The sequence below is a fragment of the Setaria viridis genome, chromosome 3 (assembly GCF_005286985.2).
Source record: "Setaria viridis chromosome 3, Setaria_viridis_v4.0, whole genome shotgun sequence".
NCBI lineage: Eukaryota > Viridiplantae > Streptophyta > Magnoliopsida > Poales > Poaceae > Setaria > Setaria viridis.
The window spans coordinates 42,830,083-42,854,396 of record NC_048265.2 but is presented as its reverse complement, the minus strand read 5'-3'; the positions used below and the strand labels follow the sequence as shown (position 1 = coordinate 42,854,396).

Below are 24,314 nucleotides of genomic sequence, written 5' to 3'. Positions count from 1 at the left end.
GCACTTTGAGAGAATACTTGATCGACAAGAGGTAATACCATGATTTCCTTGTTCAAATATATCCAGTTCATCATATCAGGTCCTGTCATGGAATATATTTTTTATCTCGTAAAATTCATCTAGTGCAAATGCTCTGAGTGATATTTTTCTATATAAATCGAAACAAATGTTTCAAAATTGATAAGGGCCAATAAGTACAACTCCCATAGCTGACACATATCTGTATTGCTATATAGTGAAATTCCATGTCATCTCCTCGCAAAAAAAAAACAAAAAACATATGTCATCTGGACCCCATCAACCATGATAGGGGTTATGTGTCACATTGGCCAAGTCGTTCAGGTAGTTTTTTGTAGTCACGTGCAAGCAGCAAGTAGATATGTGATTGCTATGTATAGAAACTGGCTGTATGTGTGTATGATATTTCAATGGGATTATTGAAATCAATTCTATTCCATCAAATAACTACGAATTCATTATAATCTGACAGATTTAAGAATGGGATATGGAATAAGTCGAATTTTACTCCATGCTATCAAAGATCAAATTTGTTTTCATTCCCTACCACTATTAAAAAAGAGCGCACATATCAGAGGGCGGCGGCATGCATGGTTGTCTTTGACAGTTCCTAACAGCTTTAAGCTGGGAGACTGGAACCATTTCAAATAAGCAACACGGTTGGAGCTTGGAACCATTTAGGATAGCTAATATTATATAAGAGACTTTGAAAGAGGAACCCCAGCTCTATTTTCAGGCCGCACCTATTTAGCACTATGGTCAGCACTTAGTATCCCTAACGTTCTGTTATGAAACCGTTGGGAAAATTATTTTTCACAATGAATTGTTTAGGAAATAAAAATCACTTTGAAAGAAAAAGGTCAGGAAGATTTTGTGTTTATGATTTAAAAATATTTTACTATCTAACAGTGATCATAAATCACTCTGTAACGTGGTGAAATGATGATGTAGATTGGTTAAGTACGATCAACTCATCGAACCTCTTTTTTGACTCTGACATGCGTCAGCTCAGTTCCAAGATGAATGAAGTTATAATATGTACAATATTTAAGTTGTTCCAAAGTGAAGCTGGAAAAACTAAATGTCACCTTGCCAATTTGTAATTCATAAATATTCATGTAGAGTCAATGAAGGAAAATATTTATATGAAATTATAGCTCCAAATATATCTATAAATTTGTAGTTGGAAAGTTTTTCGCATTTGAAGTCAGGTGCCTAAACCATCATCAGAGTTTTCTGACAACAAAGGTCAAAATGAAAAAAAAAATTCCTTTGTGAGATTGACCATTGTCAGATGAGATAGTAAGGTAACCTTGCATGGAACAAGAAAACCCAGGATTCAATCCTATGAGCTGCACGGGTGAATCATGACTTGTTAGGTAGCTTTGACTCGGCTTATGGGTCTAAAGTACTCTCTAAACATCATATATTTAAGGACGGATGTAGTATTTTTCTTTCACAGTTTCACATTCTCTACACATATAAATGCTGCTGTTATTATGAACTGAGCTCAGTTCCAAGATGAATGAAGTAATAATGATGATGATGATGATGCTTTTCAGTCTACGGTTCTCTAGGATATTTGTTATCTCATACTAACTTTATCCATCTAAGTTCGAGTCTTCCTTTTTTTTTCTTTTCTTTTTTTTAAACCATATTTATGAAATTGCTCGGGACATCTCAGGTTTCAACAAGATATATTGTCTATATATTGAAAAGTAATATTTGCTTTCCTTATTTGTTGTGCCAACAAATGCATATAGGTACCTCATTGTGATTGACGATATCTGGAGCATATCAGCATGGGAGCAAGTGAAATGTGCCTTACCTGTCAACAATAGTCGAAGTAGAATAATTACTACAACACGCAGTAAAGAAGTAGCTCAATCATGTTGCACCGGCATTGATGGGTATATGTATGAAGCACAGCCACTTTGTGAAGACGACGCTCATACACTATTCTTTAGAAGAATATTTCTCTCCAGTGAAGATTGTCCCCAAGTTTTGAGGGCAGTAGCCACTGAAGTTTTGAGGAAGTGTGGTGGCTTGCCATTAGCCATAATAAGTATTTCTGGTTTGTTAGCAAACAGATGCCACAGGGTGGAAGAATGGGAAAACATATCGAACTCTATTTCTTCTGCAGTTGGGACAGCTTCTCAGATTCAGAAAATGAAAAGAATTCTGTTCCTTAGTTACTTTGATCTTCCTCACCATCTAAAGAGTTGTTTGCTGTATCTGAGTGTGTTTCCAGAGGATTATTCTATTGATTGTCGACGGTTGATCCGGACATGGGTAGCTGAAGGATTAATTCCGGGACAAAACACAGAGAGTATGGAGCAGGTAGGCGAAAGTTACTTGAATGCGTTGATCAATAGAAGCATGGTCCAGCCTACAAAGATCAGGGCAGGTGGAGCAGTGAAGTTTTGCAGAGTTCACGATGTCATATTCGACTTTATTGTATCACAAGCTGTGGAAGACAATTTTGTTGTTATATGGAATGGTAAAGATTTTTCTGGGAATTTTTCAAACAAGATGCGCCGGTTATCCATCCAAACAGATTTTTCCGAAGCAGAAGAGATGGCAAAAGAACTGAAGAATACATCTCATCTTCGATCAGTTCATATCTTTAATGATTCTGATCAGCTGGGTGATTATATCCCTCAGTTTTTTAGTAGCCACGCCCTGCGTGTGCTGAATATCCAAGGAAAATGCCTTTTTGGAGATCGCAATGTGCATATTGAAAGTTTCACTCCATTGAAGTACCTTGTAATAACTGGTCGGTGCAGCGAGCTTCCAGAACAAATAGGAAAGCTGCAACATCTGGAGACGCTAGATGTGAAAAGGAGTGGCATTAATAAACTACCCGCAAGTATTGTTCAACTGAAGAAATTGGTGCGTCTTTTTGTCCCAGCGGGTGTGCAGCTGCCGGAAGGAATTGGAAATATGCAAGCCTTGGAGGAGCTATCAACGATCGAACTCGGTATATCATCTGCAAAGGTTATCCAGGAGCTCGGCGATCTCACCAAACTGAGGTTCCTTATAGTTTTTTCCTATTATACAACCGAAGCATGTGATGTGGAAGGCCACAGGAAAGCATCAGTCTCGACTCTCTCCAAACTGCTCATGGGCCTTCGAACACTGTATCTCGCGCATGATTCTGTCGTAGCAACTGCACTGATGGCATCTTGTCGCTCTACACCGCCACTTCAGAGACTTTACCTTCCCTAACCTTTGAGTGCCATACCAAGCCAAATGAGGTCATTCGTCAACCTGGTCCGCCTCCGCATTTCAGTTCAGGGTAAGGTGACCAAGAAAGGTATAGAGATTCTTGCAAGTTTACCCATGTTGGCCTCTCTTACCGTACGCTTACGGTACAATGGTGACAACCTCCACCCAAGGCATTCCATCCGTAAACAAGGGTTCCAGAGCTTGCTTAAGTTCAGTTTCGGTGGTGACCAAGAGGCTGCATTGGAGTTTGAGCCAGGAGCCATGCCAAAGGTCCAAAGCCTGAAAGTAGAACTGCAGGCACGGTGCCAGTTCAAGTATGGGCAAGGTGGCCTAGTTGTCGGGCTGCAGAATCTTGCAGCTCTCAAACATGTCAACGCGAGTATCAACTGCTTCAAAGCTGCTGAAGAGGAGGTGCAGGGTTCGGAGGATGATATCAGGGGTACATCAGGCACCCATCCCAACCATCTCACCCTTGTGGTCAAAAGAGAACATAGCGATGCCTACGACTCGTCGGATGACCAATTGAACAAATGATACGCGCACGAGATGGGATTAGGGAGTTTTAAGCTAGTCGAGAAAATAAAGGTTTCTTGTCTTGTGTTGTGCTTCTTTTCCTTTTGAGCCTTCTTGGCCACTTTGGTTTGTAAGACTAATTCAATCCTAATGCTTTTTGTATCATTATGTCACTAGTAGAACATTAAATTCATATGTACAAACAACTCATACACTACCAAAAAAAAAATATGATGTGACCATAAGCTTTTGTCACCAATTATTATAAGTTTGCCTCCTATCTTGTGGGTCTAATCTAATTCAGTGACGATTGAGAGTTTTTTTTTAGAAAGTATGACAATATGGTATCGTCGTTACTTTTATGACATTATGCATCGTTACTTTTGAAACATGAAAATGTCACGAGTCGATGGCTGCAGTGCCGTTTGCAAGATCTGGAAGGCGGTTCGGATCCCTCTGCGTGATAATAAGATGTGAATCAGGCCACTACTTTAACATCAAAGGTCTCTACAGGGATCTCCCTTAAAAAAAACTCGCGGATCCCTATCCTCAGTTTAGGTCTCAAAATTGTTCTTCCACGTTGTAACTTCAGAAGAACGAAAGTTCATTTTACATCATCATCGGAGCACAATCGACCCGTCTTAAATTTCTGCAACCTAGTGACATGGATTTGACGTGACAAAAAGGTTGTGACGGATTGTGGATCTGACTTGGCAAGATGTTGTGATGAATTTTGTCGTCATAATTCATCCGAACGGCATATGTGATTGCTGAGTCTAGGTTCAGTTCTAAGCCCAAGTAATGTGGGCTTTGGCCCACTTTGAGGAAATTCAGTTATGGCAGAATCCGTTTTGAGGCCTAGTTCGTTCTTTTTTTTTTACTAATCCCATTTTGTAGAACAATGTTTATAGGTCTAGTCCATTCTACACATGTTAATTTTGGCCCAATTTACTATGGAGCCCACTCTAACAATCAAGCCCATTTCATACACGTGGAGTGAATACTATGGTTCTCAAATGTTCACAGATCTCGTACATATGCATATTATAACATACAATTGGCAGAATGTTCACAGACCAAAATCCGACAATAATGTTCACTGCCGCAAAATATATGTCCCACTGGCCAAAATACACTAGCCCCTGCACCATATTTTCCCTTTTTTCGAAACATAGTGCAGACGCTCACACAGATGCACGCACACGCAACCCTATGAATATACGCATGCAACCCTACCCAACTACCCTACGAGCACCTCCAACAGCCACAATGTAAACCAAAATAGCTTCCAGGTCGCACAGCAGTGCGACACTTAAGCTTAGGAGTTGATGAAGGAGGGTATTAGTTTCTTATGATGTCTTCTTCAATCCCAATCTTTTTTTTTTCGGGTATTCAATTCTCAATCTCATATGACTCTTTTGCCATTGCTGATTCTTGTGCATGCCCTTAAATGTATCCAACTCTTGCTACCTAGCATCAATTTGTCATCGAAGTTCTGCTTCTCCGTCTAGTACACCCATGTTTTTATGGTCATCTAGTTCAGCAGTTCACCACTCACATAACCTTAGTGCATTTTTTTTGCAATTAATGAAGAGCAATGATATATTTTTCTTTTACCTTATTTGTCAACACCTCATATATTTTAGGCGCCTGAAGTTTTCTATTGCAAGTGTTAATATTGTAGACGTCGTTCTTCGATATTTGAAACACGGTTAGTTGATCTACAGTGAAATAAATCTCGAACAAAACATATGCAACAAGCTTCTCTGTTACGTGGAATCCTTGGCTTATGTAAAAAGAACAGGCATGATCACGTGGACACCGAGCTTGTGTATTTTGACACTCTGGGATAGACAGCACACAGGACATTAATGCAACATTATATGACAACCTTAGTCACACCCCCTGTCCCCTATTGATATGCACGATAACAACTAACAATACCGGTCAGTCACCAGCGTTGCACCGTGGAAGGTATGGGCTACCAACTACCATGGCCAAGAGGTGGGGAGTGGGTCAAGTGTTTCTTAAATAAGCTGTACTAATATGCAAAAAGCGCTTCTCTAAGAAGCAGATCTAGTCCAGCTTCAGATCTAGTCCAGCTTTTACATTTTAGTACATTTGGGAGCTGTGGTGAGAAGCAAGGTCAAGAGAAGCTGAAAAAAATGCGCCGTACAGCTACTTCTCAACTTATTTTGGCCATAAGCAGTACTTGACCTATTCCAAACAGAGCTATACGTTGTACAAGTGTGCAATATAAAGCTCAGCTTTATTAAAAAAAAGAAAAAAAGTCCGAATTACTATCCTAAAGTATGAGCAAAGTTCAGATAACCTCTAAACTAAGAAACTGTTCCTTTAACCCCTCCAATTTCCAAAACCAGTGCGCAATATACCTTTTGCGCCTAATCAAAACCGGTTTTGCTTATGTGGCAGCTGTTTAATGCCACATGGACTGATTAATGGGTCCATGTCAGTGGTTCTGCTTCTCCAAGTTCCTCCCTCCTCTTGCCCCCACCGTAGACCCTTAGTGCCGTTTGCTCATCCTGCAGAACAAGTAGGAAGTCTTCAGGTTCAGCTGGCGCAATGGAAAAGGAACTTCAAATAGCTCGAAACGGCATCCAAGCTCAGCCACTTTGGCCTGTCAATGTCTCAATGATGCATCTCTCTACAGGCTGAGAATCAGCACCCGGAGGATCACTGGCCACGCTTGCTATCAAGGGACTAGGAGGTTGAATGCCATTATCGTCATTGTCGAGGCATTCCTGGCCGGATGCATATCTCCCGCCCAGCAGCACCAGCAACGCGATCACCAGCTGCAGCTTGCTGCCCAGCATCACAAGCGTCGTGAGCGCACGGTCCTGTCCGCCAAAATCGTGCTGTTGCCGCTTGATCCGCTTGCCTGATACCCCGATTCGCGTTCCCGCCGCCGTGAGAGCCTCTGGCCGCGATCTCGCCCCGTCTAAAGAGTGAGCCGACCATTGACGTGGACCCATTGATCAGTCCATTTGGCATTAAACCACCGCCACATAAGCAAAACCATTTTTGATTTGGAGCAAAAGGTGTATTGTGCACTGATTTTGGAAACCGGAGGGGTTAAATAATCAATTTGTTAGTTTAGGGGGTTATCCGAACGATTGCTCATACTTCAGGGCAGTAATTTAAACTTTTTCCAAAAAAAAGCATCACGAATTGACAGCAATAAACCAATTTGATGCCTTCCGAAAGCATGACTGAACAGCTCTGCATTAGGCCAAAACGTCGTACAAGTGAAAACATCACAAAATTGATAGAAAAATTCGTAAAATTTGATCTGTAACGTGCCAGATACTGTACACATAAATTCAGTTAAAGAAACAGCTGCCCAGATTCTACAAACAGTGAGTAAACTGTCTTAGCAATTTAAAACATGGCAAAGAAAATAGCTGCCGTAAGCTGTACACATCTGAGTAAACCGATCACGGAAACCAGAATTGATACTACTTAGAAACTAAATGCCTAATTGATAAGCAGAGTGGTAACGTGTCTTTTGAGGTGAATTCCCCACATGGCTGCGTCACTCAATGGTTAAAAGTTAAAATAATATCCACAGCTAGAAACAATTGCTGCTGCTGAAAGTACTGAAATACTGAAACCGTCACCAGGTTCAGCTCTTTGAGCTCCTCCTGAGATGTCTATCAAAGTGAAATGACAACAAATCAACAGGCCAAAGTCAAATTGGTAGTGCTGTACAGCTTCTAGATTGCTACCACAAACCTTTTAACCAATCAGAGCGAAGCACTAGCAACCTGAAACAATGGCTTTCCTTTCCATGATCTGTACAATAACTATCCTGTACACACTTTTGATGCTACAATGAGTCCAGCTGGTTGTCAATGTCCTCCTCTGCAAGCTTTTCGATTAACTGCTCCATTGTCTTAATGTATTTGGGCATGTAATGTTCGCTTATCATGGACCCCGCTAGTCGAATCTTACTGTACAAATGTCGTGGTGTCTCGTACAGTGTGAGAACCTCCTCCTGGGCTCCTTGCTCACCTGTGGTTACTTCTGCTTCTTGCAATCCAACCATGTGTAATATTCTCCCTGGGGGGTATAGCTGGTGTCGCTCTTGAGCAGAGGTTGACGGCAATAGCTCCTGCTTCTCGTCGGTCAAGGAATCTAGGAGCTCCCTGGCCTCTTCTTCGTATGTTTCTTTCAGCGCTGATCCCTTTTCCTCCCTGTCAGCATTATCCTCATCTGATTCTTCAAGGTTTAGCTCACGAAGATCAATTGCGACTAGCTCAGCAGCAGCTTCGTTAGTAACTTTCACAGTTTTGACATTAGTGTCAGTTTGATTTTCCATGTCCTGAGTTTGTTTAAAAGATTCAACAGTCTGTTTCTGTGCAGCAACACATGACCAGAAAACCAGCGCAGGGCGTTTCTTTACCATAGCAAGCGTATCTGCTGAAGGCTTGCTCCCAGCCTGCCAGAAGCCATGAGGAATCGACTCATAAGTATTAGGCATAACTGATCATCTGTTTTAAGAACTAGTGTTTGGAATAACATATTTATTATACCTCAGAACTCTGAGATTGCAGCATATCAACATCTACAACCTTAGATCTTGGATCAGAGACGAAGGGCACATGAGATCTGATGAAACTCACAGAACGGTTCACAAAACCTAAGAACCTAGTCTGCTGAATTTGTTTGCGAAGGTCATGTGCCCAAGATGATGCCATAACCTGCCAGCATTGACAGCAACGGTAAATATATGTTTTTCCTTTAAGGGCAGAAACTTTTTGAGGAAAGTAATTTTCCTTCCTTCTAAACAACTGCTTAACTATTCAATATTATTCCTTATTCCGCTTTGCTCAGATACTCAAATATCAAAAAATAAATTGGCTGACAGGTACCTCTGTACGAAGCTTGGCAGCAGAAACTAGGCCCAAGGATGGCACTAGGTCATTTCTGTTAACAATGGTGGTAACAAAGTCTTTACCCGACTCAGCCAAGTCCCACGTCATGCAAGCAGCTGAAGAGTAATTCACAGATGTTAGATTCTAGTAATGATCTAGGCTTCTGGATATAATTCAGAGGAATATGCTCCGCTAATGCACAGCTCAGCTCAGCCATCTTAAAACATTGGTTCAGTATAAATATGACATCATTATTCCTTTTTTTTTTTGCCATCCTTTTGTTTTTATATGACTATGGCCAGATCTTTTTCTAAAAAATGATAAGCATGATTGCAAATGCTGGCAGGTGAACCTAAGCAACCAGTCATTAAAGTGTTACGGGATGATGCCAATATGGAATTTTAGTGAAGGATAAATGGTGTCCAATGTTAAAACTATAGTTTGTTGAGCTAAAAATGCAGTACCTGGCCCAAATGCAATACAAGTGGATGATGACAACTTCTCGTTCTCACGTAGGATGTATGTCAGTATTGTTGCAATCCCAGCTCCCATTGAATGTCCAATGATCTAGATAAAACAAAAAGGCTGCCATTGAGTTAGTAAAACGAAGAAAGGGTTGGATGCAAGACACATATTCAACATCACATACTGTTTGTGATAAAACTTGAATACAAAGAAATGCAGGAATAGATAGAAATTCCTTTCTGAAGCAAAGTAGTCATTAGGATGAAAGAAACTAATAGAAAAAAATCAATAAATTCTTTTTAGATTCTCTACATGAACGAGATTTGAGTAGCACCGGGTTAGTTAACAAAATTGTAGTGACACTGAAATCACACATAAACAAAAATAAAAGTGAATGAAGAAAACAGATACAACACTATTAAGCTGTTCAGCATTAATTCCATACAAATTTGCTAAAAATTCTTATATTTCTGAGTGCTGGCTTCTTATTCTCTCTACTCATGGTAGTCATAACTTTAAGTTCACACATTAGTAGTTTGGCAATCTATTTTCTCAACATTCTGTCTCAGCACTAGAGAATCATACAAAATCCATTGACACTGCAAGAGCACCTCAAAGTTCTTTTACTTTGATTTCAAGGGAAAATATTTCACTTGGTTACAACTTGCAGTTGCACTTGCTTTAGGTTCACAACTTAGGTAGATTTTTTTGTTAAATTTGTTTGGTGCATAGGTAAACATCTATTATAAATTTATGAAGAAGTGAAATTAAAACAGAATCAGAGAATTGTAGTTCACTAGTTTCGCGATCTATACCAATTCCATGGAGTAGATAATGAGGAAATATGTCCACATTACAAATTAAAAGCGCTAGACTATCAATATTCAATGGCATGAGTATTTGACAATTCAGAGTGGTTAAACATCAATACATCACCTCGCTAGAACTGAAAGAAATTACCTTAACCTCGTAGTCTGGGAATTGCTCGACTGCTTTGCTTAGGCAAGGAATGACTCGTTTAGCAATCCATCGAGCTCCTGCAACCATTCCACAATGGGCATACCCCAACACTAGGTTGGAAACACGACCTTCTTGGACCACTACATGATGAAATGGAACCTCTGCACCAGTTGCCGCTGTCAGCCGCTCCTTAACACTGATAGCCCCCCGAATGAAAAGGAGAAAGCATTTGCTACTTCTATCGCAAACAACTGTGAAAGCAGGCTTCAAGAGCTGCATGATAGCAGAGAATTTCAGCTGGTTAGTCTTCATTCGTTATCAGTAGTTCAGTACTGGTATGAACAGAAAATTATTGGCTCAGCACAGTTATGGAACGTTGAGTCTCAAGTCTCAACACATAATTGACAAAAGAATTGACTGATACTTACGCACCCTCGCCTTAGATTTCTTTATAAGAACATCATTCTGGTCATATCCACCAAACTCCAAAAACACCTTGTATGGCTTCTTCGAGAAATACATACATTGATTCAGGTATCTGAGTAGCGAAATCAACTCCTGCCTTACCTCAGGCCCATCCAGTAGTACAGAATCGCTTCCAGCATACTCATGCTGCAGATTACCCTGAAACAGTAAACTGAGATGTCATATCCATATCAAAATGTAGTCTGTCGACATCATGGCTGATAAAAATGAGAAATTACAAAAAGGTAAGGCGATGAGGTCATCAAATTCTGGAAGAAATCTATCAGCACTTGTGATTCTGGACTGTACAATATTTTGAGCACCTAAAGGCTAAAGCCAAGTAGCATCCTATATTCTTATCCTAAAGTTAGGTATCAGGTTCAAATCTAACGATCGCTTAACTTTAACATTTCTGCAGCCTAAATAAACGAAAGTGGAGTCAGTTTTTGGGAGGGAAAGTAGGGTCTGTTATATATAAAACAGTCTTCTTATTTAAAATCACAAGGAATCAAATTCAATAGGTATGCTAAAGTAGTCCCACTTCATGATGAACCATAGCACCAAATATATGAACCAATACTATACATGTATATCGTGAGGTGCAAAGGTAGCATTCCGTCAAAACAGATGTCAGTAGGAGAAAATAATTGAAGTTATCCATCATCCATTAAATTGTTAGTTGAATTATGCATCATGCAAGAGTTCTCCAAAACCAAGACAGCATGTAGACATGTACCCCATTCCCAGATTGTTCGCAAACTGCAAACTAGGCACATGTAGTCACGAGACCTTGGATATGCTAGTTGCTAGCTAGGATAACATGTTGCCACATAAGCGTCGAGGTATGACTTGGTCCAAAAATGGAAGCAGCTACACGGACGGACTTGCCGCGAAACTGAACCTAAAAAATTTTCATCAACAACATAAAAAAAGTATCGCTAACTAGCCAAACGGACGGACTTGCCGCGAAACTGAACCTAAAAAATTTTCATCAACAACATAAAAAAAGTATCGCTAACTAGCCAAACGGACGGACTTGCCGGGAAACTGAACCTAAAAAAGTTTCATCAACAACATAAAAAAAGTATCGCTAACTAGCCAACAAGCAGCTAACGGCCTGTGACTGTTAGTTTCTCAGAACAGAGCAATATGGGATCAAATTTACTAACCTACGCTATTTCCTTTAATAAAAAAAAGCTGTCAATCAAGAAGGGGAAACAAAGAAACAAGGACAAGCCTACTCTACGGCACAGTTAAATGGCGACGAAAAATCGGAGCAGGAGAAAAGGAATCCTGGCACAGATTGGGCGTTTCTTCTCCATCTTTTCTTGCACGCAAGATCCTTCCAATGAGATGTTGTCCCTTTTCGCGGTTTTCAAACGGCACAAAGAAAAATGGAAAAAAGCGACAAGCTAAGCCTGCCTGACCCAGAAAACTACTACTACCGAGGAAGCAACCAATCACTTCCAAGGGTAACCAAGCACCCCAAAAGGTAGAAAATCTTTTTTTCAAAAAAAAACAATCTCGCGCAAGAACACGCCAAGAACAAATTGAACATTCCACGGCGCAATGGGGACTCGAGAGCGCGGGTGCCGCCGCTGCTATTAGTACGAAACCGGCAGGCGATCGGCGAGGGCGGCGCACGCACCTGCTGCCGCATGTAGTACTTGATCCCGAAGGCGACCTCTCCGAGGGCCCACTTGCCGAGCGTCTCCGCCCAGGTCAAACGCACGGTGCGCGCCGCCACGGCGACGGCCTCGCCCCACCCGTCCGGGGCGCGCTCGGGCCACCGCCGCTCCCTCCGCCGCTGCCGCCGCGCCCGCTCCCGGGCCTCCTCCTTGCGCCGGCGCCGCGCCGCCGCGGCCGCCGACACCGCGGAGGATATCAGCTGGTCCTCCCGGCCGTCTCCGACGGCGTCCCCGCAGAGCCGGCCCGACAGGACGAGGTACACCAGCACCGCCGTCCCCGCCGCCGTCGCCATCCCCGTCGCGCCCATCGCGGCGCTGCACGGCAAGAGCGCGAGCGCGCGGGTTTTGTGCGTGTATGTGTGTAGGTGTCGAAGCGAAGAGGAGGGGGAGAGGGGGAGTCGTCGGGTCGGGACGGCTGCGGGGGTCGGCTATATTGGAGGGAGATCAGGGACGAAAAGACGGGTTTGCCCCTGGGGGTTTAACGTTATGTTTGACTACACTTCGGCATACATGCTCTTTTCTCCACGCTCAGGGCCCACCGTCAGTCAATTGTGATCGGCTTCCGGTTAAATTTTAAGTACTTCGTAGGTGCCGACTCGGACGTTCGAGAGAAAATTTCAGTGATTCTTGAATTTATCTTGAATTGTTAGGGGTTTTTGATCTTTTGCCAGGAAGGAGAAGGAAAATACTCAGGATATGGATAAGCTTTTGCTCATGATATTGCTAATCATGCAAGCCGCCACAAAGACAATCATGCGGTCGTGCATGATGCCAGTTAAACAATGGTTGTGATGATGCGATCCCACAGTTCTGAGAAGCACGTCATTGTTAGGTCAAAAGCACGAACTCATATTTAAAACTAAATTGATTTTTTTTATTAAAGTGATTTCAACCTAGATTTATATTATTTATATTCATAGACATATTATTATTTTCTGTAGATATTTATATACATTAATAGCTACGACTCAATTCCCATGTATATTACTTATATTCATTTTTTTGGGTTTTTTTTTACTTTGATGATTAATAATGTATGATTTATGACCCATTTATATACATTAGCTCTAAGCAAAGAAAATTATAGCCTTCCTTAGCTGCCTTCTAGGTTTAGTTGAACTATTTGGACCTTGGACTTAGTCGTCCCCCTTCCAAATGCCCACCAAACATAATGTTACCTTTTTTTTTAATTCCGTTTTTAATATTTGGGCGAGGCTATTCTGGTCAATCCCAACTCCAAATGGCAGGACGGAGCAGCAGCTGCCTCTGTGAAGCTGGAATCTGCCATTGGTGAGGGAGAATATGGGAGGGCATATGCATGAAAGCTCCCCTCACCATCGTGGGCCCCACATCCCGGGAAGGCCTGTTTTTTTTATTTAAACGTAAGAACCTCTCCTACTCCAAGCGAGCAAACCAGGTGGGATAAAAAAAAATTCAAAACTGAGATTGTGTGAAAGAAACGGTTGCTGCATGCAGCTTCTTCATCCAAGATGGAGATGGAGAGGAATAACTCGAAGGAATCATGTTTATTCTTCAAGTACCTTCGCGCTTTTATGCCTGGATATTCCATGCTTGCATGCTCTGATTTTGAGCTCCCACAATCATTCGGTTTCGCGCCAAAAAAAAGCATTTTGCATGGACCAGTCAAGCTGGTTCAGAGTCCGTGATTAGCATAGTACCTCCCCAATGCTGAGTTCTTGGCGTCGCCATCACTACGTGCCTTGTGTGCAAAAGACTCTTATTAACTAAAAAAACATTCTATGTTCAAGTAGAATACGGTTCTTCAGCGCGTGTTCGATAAAATCCCCTTTAGTTCCTCCACAATCCGATGACCGCAACATGGTACGTGGGTTCAAGCGTGACTTAGCTTACGAATTGGATAACGCTATGGCCGGGGATAAACACGACATAAAAATAGCTTGACGGGTGGAAGACCGCAGAAGATCCCGGCATGGTTTTTTCTTTTTCTTTTGGATAATAGGCATGAAAATTGAGATACCGGACAATCTATTCCAGCCCCACCGTTGGGCGCACAAAGTATCATCCAGGCCCCCTCAAGCAGCCAGCCAGTCGTGCTCGTGCCGTGCCAACTGACCAGTGGGCCCCGCCGCTGCCGGTTCGCGGGCCCTGCCAGGTCAACGTTCGCAGGCCTGCCTGCTGCTGCGCACGAGTGGGGGAACGGACGCAGGGGGCGTGAGGGCCCACGTACCAGTATACCGGTGGCAGCTGCAGTGGTGGCAATAATGCCTTCATCCCCTCTTTAATCGAATCGTACCCCAAATAATCTTTTGTGTGATCATCTTTTTTATCTGGCTAACTAATAATGCAATGCAAAGTTAAAGCAAAGCCGGGGACAGACATTAGCAGACACGAAGGCGTGCGAGCGTGCACGCCTACTGGCCTGGCGTGACATGACATCACGTCTTGGAATGTTTAGATGCAGCTGGCGACGGCGATGGCCATGACGATGATGATGATTGATTCCTTGCGCCGGCCAATTGTGAGCTCCCGTTGGTATGCTTGGTACTATGAGAGTCACCGTCGTGTCTGCTCTGTTTTTTTTTTCTCTCTCTCGTGTGGAGGGCCGGGGGCGTTTATCTGCCAGCTAGGTTATTCTTGGTGCTCTGTGGTCTGTGGTGGGAACAATAATTAGCATTTGGAAATTTTACAAATAATGTATCATGTACCGTAACCGCTCTAAATGCTAACCTCATCGCCATGATACTCTCGTCCCCTCCTTTACCTGCCCAACCGCCAACGACCACCACAAGCATCTGGCTAGGGCCGCCTCCTAAGGTTTCAAGGATTCTTAAACAAATCGGAAACTATGGGTCCTTTAATTCTGAAAAAGGTGTGTGCGAATCTCTATAAGACGAAAGTTGATTTTGAAATCGGGCCCAAAATCGGACGCTCATTCGGCCACGTCGCTCCTATTTCTCGCACGTGTGATTATGATCGGGTGGTTGGAATGGTTCTCACGAAGTGTGTCAAGGCCACATGGTTCACAGCCCGCCATCGCTCTAGCACCACGGCTAGCACCTCATTCCATCGTTCAGCCCTCCCTGATCACTCCCCCCCTCCCGCCTTAGGGTCCGCTAAAGCCGTGACATCTTTCTACCATTTGTAACACTACAAGCTAAGGAGCTCTTGCTGTAGTGCTACTGTAGCAAGGTGGAGCCGGAACCGGTGGAGCTACTTTTTCTGGCTCCTCCAACTCCTTCACTTTTGTAGTTCATTTTGGATCTCGGTTTGTCATTCTAGCTCCTTGCTATAGTGTTGCTTCGGCAGTCTAGGCAAAGGGGCCTTAAGGGCCTCTTGGTAAGGCTTCAAAAACGGCTTCGCAAGCAGCTTCACTAGGAGCTCTACCAAATACCCAATTTCAAAATGGCTTCAAGCAAGAAGTACTTATGGAGCCAGAGCCGTTTTTGCACTGGGTGGAAGGAGCCAAAATAGTGGCTCCTCCTCCGACTCCTTCACCATCCCTGCACATGCTACTACCAAACTACCCCTCAAGATGGCGCGGGCGTAGCGCTCACTGCCTTTGCCTCTGCACGAGCGCGCCATTCAGTCGTGGCTGCGGGCGCCAAGACCAGTGGGGGAGCCACGCGGGACCTGGACCGGTGGGGGAGCGGTGGGCCGTGGGCACAAAGCAGGGTGAGGGGAGCAGTGGCGGTTGGAGAGCAGCGGCCGTCGGCACCTCTCGAACGGCCGCCCGTCAGCCATCGCTGTCGCCTTCCACGGCAGCTGACTGGCTAGCCTGACCCTGCAAGCCCGCTCCGCTCTGCTCACACCACCGATCTACCATCCATTGCTTTTGACCGAGAGAGAGAGAGCATAGCACAAATGAACAGCATGCGGATGGGGATGAAGATGAAGAGGCTGGAGAGCAAAGAGATGAGGTCCACTGTCCACGTCGTGTGTTTGTTGAAAAAAAAACGTTGTGTGGGGTCCCATGTGTAAGAAATAGAATACGCTATTCTATCTTGATTACTCCTATATGTTCACTTTGTGAGGATCATATGACTCTTTTTTAAAAAAAAACCACTCTACTTTTAAAACTTGATCACTAGTAAGAAATATTTCTATTTATTTTTTATTTTACATGAACTAAAATTATAAACTGAAGGGAAACATGCAATTCAGCTTAACAACCAAATCATATATCAGGGTATATGGGACATTTGACATCTCCGATCCATTTATGAAAATAAGGTGAAGCCGAAAACAGTATAAAAGCCGCTCCATTTACAAACGGACCCTAAGCTAACAATACTTCCATTTTTGCAGGGAAGATTGCAGGGCTTCCAACCGTTGGAGGATCGGAGCCTGCGGAGTGGAGACGGAGCTATGCTAGCGATGGGACCGATGCGGCAGTGCACGGCAGCGCGGTAGTCCAGTATGTCGTTCTCGATCGAGTGCGCGCACGTACGCTCGCTCGCAACGGCGCACCCGCACGCCCGCCGGCCGGTGCTCCGTGCTCGTGTCGTGGAAAGGGACGCCGGTGGCCGGCCCCCGGCCTGTCCTGCCAGCACGTACGGCGCACATATTCTTCCCCTCCGGCCCATCGATTCGCTGCAGCCGGTGGCTCTCTGCTCGGGACCTGGAATCCCGGTCGGCCGTCGGGCTCAAGCCAAACTCCTGCGCCGCCGTACGTGCCAGCACCGGCTGGCCGGCCTATGGAGTGGCGCCGGCGACCATCTGCCGGTCCGCCTCGGGGACCGACCGTTGGGCACTCTGAGTCCCTGACTTGGCCTCTGTTTTGTAATGGACCAAACGTGTATTTTTTTCCTTCAGAAAAAAGATCGTGCAAATGTGTAAGCCAAGAGCGCAGAGAGGTTACTTGGGTTGGAATCTATTCACTCGGGTTCTGACTCTCAACTCGGGAGTGTTCATATTTTTCCTAGATTTAGAGTTCATATTTTTCTAGATTTATTTTAAAAAATTAACCAGCGGAGAACATTTAGTGACTTTGTTAATTAAGATATGCCGATTCAGTTTCTCGAAGGTGTATGTGAGTATACAGGGTGAGTGTAAGTATATATACTATGTGAACGTCCTCTCACAGCAGAGCACTAGTGTAGTACCCATTGATTAGCTCATATATATTAAATATGAGCATTCGTCCTCAGTCTTAGTACCGGTTATTTTTTAACCCAGTATTAATATTAGCATTAGTACTGGGTCCTAATTTGGAAACCTAGAGGCCTTTTAGTACCGGGTCATAACACCGCCTAGTACTAAAAGTTCTCGTGGCTTTAGTACCGGGTCATAACACTACCTGGTACTAAAGGATCAGATATTAAAGGCCTCTCCACGGATTACTTCAAAAGGAAAGCATATCTAACTCTATCACATGTGTAATGTAGGTGAGATGGTAAGGAAAGCTCGTGTGAGTCTGGAGGTCGTGGATTCGAATGTCACGAACCATGCACGTGCATATAACACGTGAAAATCGTGTGACTTGTGACGATGTGTGTGTGCGGGGACCTCCCGGTAGTCAATAGATTTTTTTTCTTTATTTTTTGATAAAAACATATTAGTACCCGTTGGTAACTCTTTAGTACCGATTATTTGACCCGGTACTAAAAGGGTTGCGGACCGGTACTAAAGATCACCTCCCAGTAGTGTATTTTTTATTATGCAAATTCTTTCCTTGTGCCATGCATGAAGTCGAGGTAGTACTGGCCTACTCGGACTCTCGGGAGATTACCGTTGCAAACACATGAGCCAAACCACCGCACTTATATGCGGGCGCAACCATATTCATATGTGTGGGGGCTAAACTTTAGCAGTATCATATCGGATGTTCAGATGCTAATTAGGAGGACTAAATATGAGCTAATTATAAAACTAATTGCAAAACTCCTGAGCTAATTCGCGAGACGAATCTATTAAGCCTAATTAATCCATCATTAGCAAATGGTTACTGTAGCACCACATTGTCAAATCATGAACTAATTAGGCTTAATAGATTCGTCTCGCAAATTAGACTCCATCTGTGCAATTAGTTTGGTAATTAGCCTCCATCTGTGCAATTAGTTTTGTAATTAGCCTATATTTAATGCTCTTAATTACTATCAAACATCCGATGTAACAGGTGCTAAACTTTAGCGGGTGATATCCAAACACTCCTGGTACACAATGTTGATGAACACTACTGAAGAATGACCAGCGTCTGAAGCTGTTGGAGTGATATGCTCCCCCGACCATCGTACATCTGCACCCGTCCGAATGATGGCTTGCAGTACAACCTTCGCTGCTTCATTCATGGCGCGCTTTGAACAAAGTAGTCGTACCAGTACAATATGTGGGAGCATAGCTGGTGGAACTGCTCATCTTAGATTCCTTATCATACACCCAATATTTCTTATGAAAACAAAAAAAAACAATAGGTGACCTACTGCAATTCATGGTCGTACACCCAATTTCTAATTCATTTGGGTATCGGTATTACAAAATATAGCTTTATGCTCGAAAATAGATAAAGTCAAATCCAGTACAAGTCGTCACAAAAGGATCTTTATTGATTTTTTGACCATGGATCAGGGCTACCGGCTGCAGCCGGTCCTGGATCCGCTACGCTGGAGACCGCGCTCCTATGAGCTTTGTATTAGTGATTATTAGAGGAATACAAATTTTATAGTATAATAAATTCAAATTGCTACTTTCTTCAAGACTTCTCTTTGGAATATATGCTGCATGTAGCTATATATTTCTTTGATATTCGGTACCAGCTCATGGTTTGATCAAGTTAACCAAAAGTATCAAGTACATGTTTGACATGAATAAGAAATAACCAGAGGATCAGAAACTTGGTAATGCCGAGGTGAGCAGCCGCAGGCGTGCAGAGAGCGAAGAAGCAGCCTATTTCGGCTTCGGCCTTGTTTAGTTGCCTAAAGTTTGGAGGTGTAAAATTACTATTATAGTACTGTAGCATACTGTAGCGTTTCGTTTGTATTTGTGAATTATTGTCCAAATATTGACTAATTAGGCTCAAAAGATTCGTCTCGCAAAGTATAACAAAACTGTGCAATTAGTTTTTAATTTCGTCTATATTTAGTACTCATACATGTACCGCAAGTTTGATGTGATGGGGAATCTTTTTTTGCGTAGTGTTAAGTTGGGAGTTCTAGGGACCATACAAGTACCGCAAGTTTGATGTGATGGAGAATTTTTTCGTAGTGTCAAGTTGGGAGTTCTAGGAACTAACATGGCCTTCGTCGAGGGAATCTAGTGATGATGACGCTGGTGCTGACCGGCCGGTGTCGGTGGATGGACCGACCGATCGTCTCCATCGGCTGCCGCGTGCTGACCACAACGCCTTCGTTCTCTTCCTCCTCTTCTTGGTGTTGGCGCCCCTGCGCGATTTGACCACATGCTGGCTGGCCGCGTTCTTTCTCATGCGTGAAGAGATGGGAACGCCGTGATCATCATGGCAGCATGAGCAAGAACACCGCTGCACGTACTGTTAACTGTGTCCTACACCAAAGTCTTTCTTGTTGATCTTTTTTTTTGGGTTATCATCGACGTTAAAAAACTGCACCTTTATCTGATTTTAACTGCTTAGAGGGAGGTTGTAGGAATTCCGAGTTTACTACGCATGGCCCCTGAAGATTCTGATTCTAGAAGATGGACTAGGTGAAGGATCAAAATTCAGAGGAGCGGTGGCGACCATACAAGTGCAGAGAAAGGTAGCCGCCGGCTCGCCGCCTGCTGATAAGGTACCTTCGGATGTTGTCACGGCAACAACCTCTGTTTGACTGGCCTGTTGAGCTACTGTATTGTTCTGGTGTCAATAAAGTCATCAGGAATCTGGCAAGGCCAGAAGGGAAAGATGCTATTCTTCTCAAGATAAGAGATGCAGAAAGATCACCAGATTGCAATTTGATGCCCTGATCCAGCCTTTCTTGTTGAGAGAAAAAAAGATGCTCTGATGAATCAGAAAGGGTGATGAATCAGATTGAAACTTGTGTCGGCGACGTTCTTTGCGCACTTTCGGCGTCCATGTCAGAGGAAGATTCATGCCGCAAGTAGACACGCATGTACTTTAGTAGGATTGACAGTTGCTGCCCGTTTTGTGTAGTTCATGGTTGGTGGAAAATGGTGCTGTACGAGTTGAATCTTCAGGATGCCATGTCTTCGGCTCGAAGGGAAGGGCACGCGGTTTCTTCCTGCTCCCACAGTACAAGATTGCTTCTCCGACTACTCTGTGTGTGCATGGAATGTTGGAGTTCACGTCAAGATGTCGCTGTGATATGACATGCATTGGCGCCGGCCTCATCTTGCATGTGCAGGGCCTGCTGGTGAGATGTGACATGGGATGGTATGGTGAGCAGCTAGCTGTTCTTGCTCTCCTGTCTCTCATTGAAATCGATCTTCATGTATTTGTGATACTCCATCAAGCAATAAGTAGGTATCATTGCAGATCTGTTTTCTCATGTCTTGTCATCGACATGCGAAAAAGTCTTTTGTTCCCCATGTGACATGTACGCAGCTCATACAATGCGTAAGGCACAATGTATTCCTGTATTTTTCCTATTCGTATGATATTTTCAATCTTCTTTCATCCCAAAAGCCCTAAGAAATCTTAGGTGTCCCTGCAAGAATGTGCTTCTAGAAGACTAACCAAAGCACAAAAGGGCATTGTCTTCGAATTACCCTATGTGTTCATTTTTCTGTGTGGTACACTTAAACCCACAGAGTTATTATAATTTCCCTGTGTGCAAGTCCGAACCGACAGAATTAATAGTATTTCCCTGCGAGCCATTGTGCTACCGACAGAAAAAATGGTCGGCACACAGAAAAAATGGTCGGCATTGCATTGTTCTGATCTTGACAAAAGTCATCACTTAAGTTAAAGTTTGTAAAGCCAGATTTATACTTTTATTCTTCTTGTCACATTTGCACACACGTGTAGCCAGGAGTTGCACATTCACCATGCATGGAACATGTGAAAACCATGTATAGCAGATGAAAACCGCACGCCGCAGGACCTTCCTTCCTCGAATGGGCATAAAAAAAATGGACAGATTCGTTTGACAAAAGATGGCGTGAAATGTGTGGATTGGCTAGATTCTCTTCTGACCTCCATCGCTCTGGCAAAAGATGAGCCGGGGAGAATCGGTCCTTTAACTACTAGCTGTCGTCCCGATTCCATAATTCACCGGGTGGCAGAAAAAAGATGCAGAACAAAATCGATCATGCGCATGCAACTAACACTGCAATGCTGATTGATGCTCTGGTCCTTTAACTGCTAGCTGTCGATCGTCGCAAAAATTCCATCCATCACCAGCAGGTGGCAGAAAATAAAGATGCAGATCGAAATCGATCATCATGCACCACACTGCAATGCTATAACCGATGCTCTGGTCCTGCCGACGTTCTTTAGTAAAGTAAAAGATATATGCTATGTGTATTGTTCAGAGCAAATAAAGCCTGTCGGGAGGAATTTCGTGTGAGGATGAGATGTATCCACTCCTTTGGATTCACCGCCGCCTCCGCATCGCAGTTTGAGGTCTTGCAGATCAGCTTTTCCAGCAGCTTTGTGATCACGTTGTTGACACTTGACATCTGAGGTCAGGCGTTCATTAATCCACTTGTTTACTCTTCTCTTCTCTTCTCTTCTCTTTCTATGACGCCATGAGATCAGTTGCATACTGCACTGTGTTGGTTGTTCAACCGGAGTGCGCGTTAAGGAATGAGTGCCGGCAGGCTTCTTCAGTTCAGTCAACTGTTGCATCTTCTTCCCCAGCTCATGTGTTTTGCATGCAGCAGGTTCAGCTCATGTGTTTTGTTTAAGTGAAGGCAGGTACGTTCTATCTCTAGCAGTGATATATATGACTGACGCTTGTGATCAAGACACGGTCAATTTCTGAGTCTTCAAACTAAACAACCAACCAAATTAAGATCGACGTGTCTAGCCCACGCGAGGGGAAACCACTATCGGTCTACCAAATCAGAGACACATTTCGATATCTCATTGGAATTCAGATGAACAAGCTGAAGATCATAAAAGTTGAGGATATCTCTAAAGAACTCTGATGTAGGAACAGAGAGTCCTCTCTCTACAAAGTGAGCCCAAATTACTATCTTTTTTGGATGGGTCTCAAAATTCCAGGCATTACCATAGATGCACCTCCAATTCACGACAGCTTCCTCCTGTAATAGTTTTGCATCCACAACTCTTGGATGGCCCAACCCAAGAGTTTAAGGCCTAAGGCCTAGGAGCACGACAAAAATGCCGATCAAAGACACATTTCGGCCTACCAAATCAGAGACCTTTTCGAACTCTAAGATGCTTTGCATGTGGCAAAAGGAAGGATTGTTCTTGATCTCCAATTATCCTCTATCTTGTCTAGGATTGCTCGTTAGATTTGTTTGCCACCTCGAGGCTGGAATTCCATTTTACTTTTTTTTTTCACTAGCAAAGCACACCAAATCTTATAAATCCCGGCCAAAACTTGGACAAATACACCATATTTTTCTTATGAACGGTTGTATATGTTCCGGGTGAACTTCTTTCCTTCAAGAGCAAAAAAGGTCCGAAATCCGTGACACTTGGCCGAATTTTTTTAGCCCTGGCAGTGGAAATGGCAAATCTCCTCCAACCTACCGATTCAGATATTGCAGATTGCCATTCCCATTATTGTCTCACAGAGGACAGAGCCATGGTGGGACAACCCGATGGAAAGCAAAACCAAAATGATGATCCTCACAGACTAAATTAGAAAATCAAAAAAATGAAGGAAGCAAAACCAAAATGACATCAAATTGCTCGGCCACTGAGCCCACGAGGGGAAACCACTATCGGCTCCACCGAACTATCTTCATTTGTCAAATCTAAAACCCCCTAACGAGGTTAGTCTTTTCATTTCTTCACCTACATAACATTATGCTTGGAAAATTCTTAAACTATGTTTATATCAAAGCCTATAATGTCCAGTGTCAAATTTAAACTTCACACTCAACTTTTATACTAAGAAACAAAAGAAATATTTGATTAGGAGGTAGATTGGACAAAAAATAACATAAAAGGAAAATAGTTTGGAAAAGCAAATGCAACCAAAATTACTCTGGGTAGTAAATGGACAAATTTGATGGTTTAGGGTAATAAAAAAACTTTTTTTCCTTTGAAAACCTTATAAGGATATAACCTTAACCGATTTCAGAAAACGTTCGGCCACCATTTCCTATCATCTATGCTACTATAAATGTTTGAGTTGCCTCGAAGTCCATTTTCATCTTATCACTCCTCTTATTTGGAGAGAAAAGTGGTAGAAAATGGAGAATGACGTCAAAGCTTGATGCTCAGTCCTTGATTATGTCCTTTAGAATGGCAAATCATGAATGCAGAATGTTTTGAATGTCCACGATCCACAAACCCATACTGAAAAGTTTCAAAATCATCTATATTATGAACGACTTCTTTGATTTAGTTCCATATACAAACATAAAGAGATGTTTTGCCTGAAGAAAGAATGTGATAATCTTCTTGTATTTTCGGCTCGTAGACAATATGGTACCCCTATTAGCCTGAACTACATGAGTATACTAAAATGAAGGTATTTACAACAGACTCTCCAACCACCCATCAATCGCTACCCTTGATCAAAGAATTTTGGCACAGGTAAGTTGATGTGGTCCGTACGTTACCCCGATCATCATGTCGTGTCCGATCAATACTCGTGCTGCCCTGATGACGCACCATGTCCACGACGAGCCCGGCGAGCCTCTGGGCGGCGCGTTCCGCGTCGTTCCGCCGCCGCTCCCTCGCCTCCTCGGCGACGGCCTCCTCCTCCCTCAGCTTCAGCCTGCGCAGCACTGCCTCGAGCGCCGGGCCGGTGCTGTCGCCGTCCTCCAGCGCCGCCCTCATCTTGCCCCAGTGATCGCCGTAGTAGCTGTCGAGCAGTTTCCGGTGCTCCCGGTGAGGGAACAGCTCCTCCACCGATGAGGGGAAGCCACCGCCGTCTCCGTGCAGCAGCTCCGCCACGCGTGCCATTGTCTCCACCAGGGTCGAGTAGCGGGTGTAGAACACCCACAGTCCCCGGAACCGACGGAACATGGCTTCCCGGTCGCTCGGCTC

The 24,314-nt window shown here is 43.5% G+C and overlaps 1 protein-coding gene and 1 non-coding gene across 2 annotated transcripts; both read right to left on the bottom strand.

Moving 5' to 3' along the window:
• Positions 1 to 4,302: 4,302 nt before the first annotated feature.
• LOC117851105 (small nucleolar RNA Z159/U59) lies at positions 4,303 to 4,386 on the bottom strand. The gene has a single exon (XR_004639470.1). It is a non-coding gene; the product is annotated as a small nucleolar RNA Z159/U59 (small nucleolar RNA).
• Positions 4,387 to 7,362: 2,976 nt separating this feature from the next.
• Positions 7,363 to 12,621, bottom strand: LOC117850275 (uncharacterized). The gene is made up of 7 exons (XM_034732095.2): positions 12,193 to 12,621; positions 10,512 to 10,703; positions 10,080 to 10,352; positions 9,119 to 9,221; positions 8,652 to 8,770; positions 8,313 to 8,480; positions 7,363 to 8,218 (listed from the first exon to the last, which is right to left on the bottom strand). The coding sequence occupies exons 1-7, from the start codon at positions 12,538 to 12,540 to the stop codon at positions 7,607 to 7,609; spliced, it is 1,815 nt and encodes a 604-aa protein (XP_034587986.1). The 5' UTR covers positions 12,541 to 12,621; the 3' UTR covers positions 7,363 to 7,606.
• Positions 12,622 to 24,314: the final 11,693 nt, after the last annotated feature.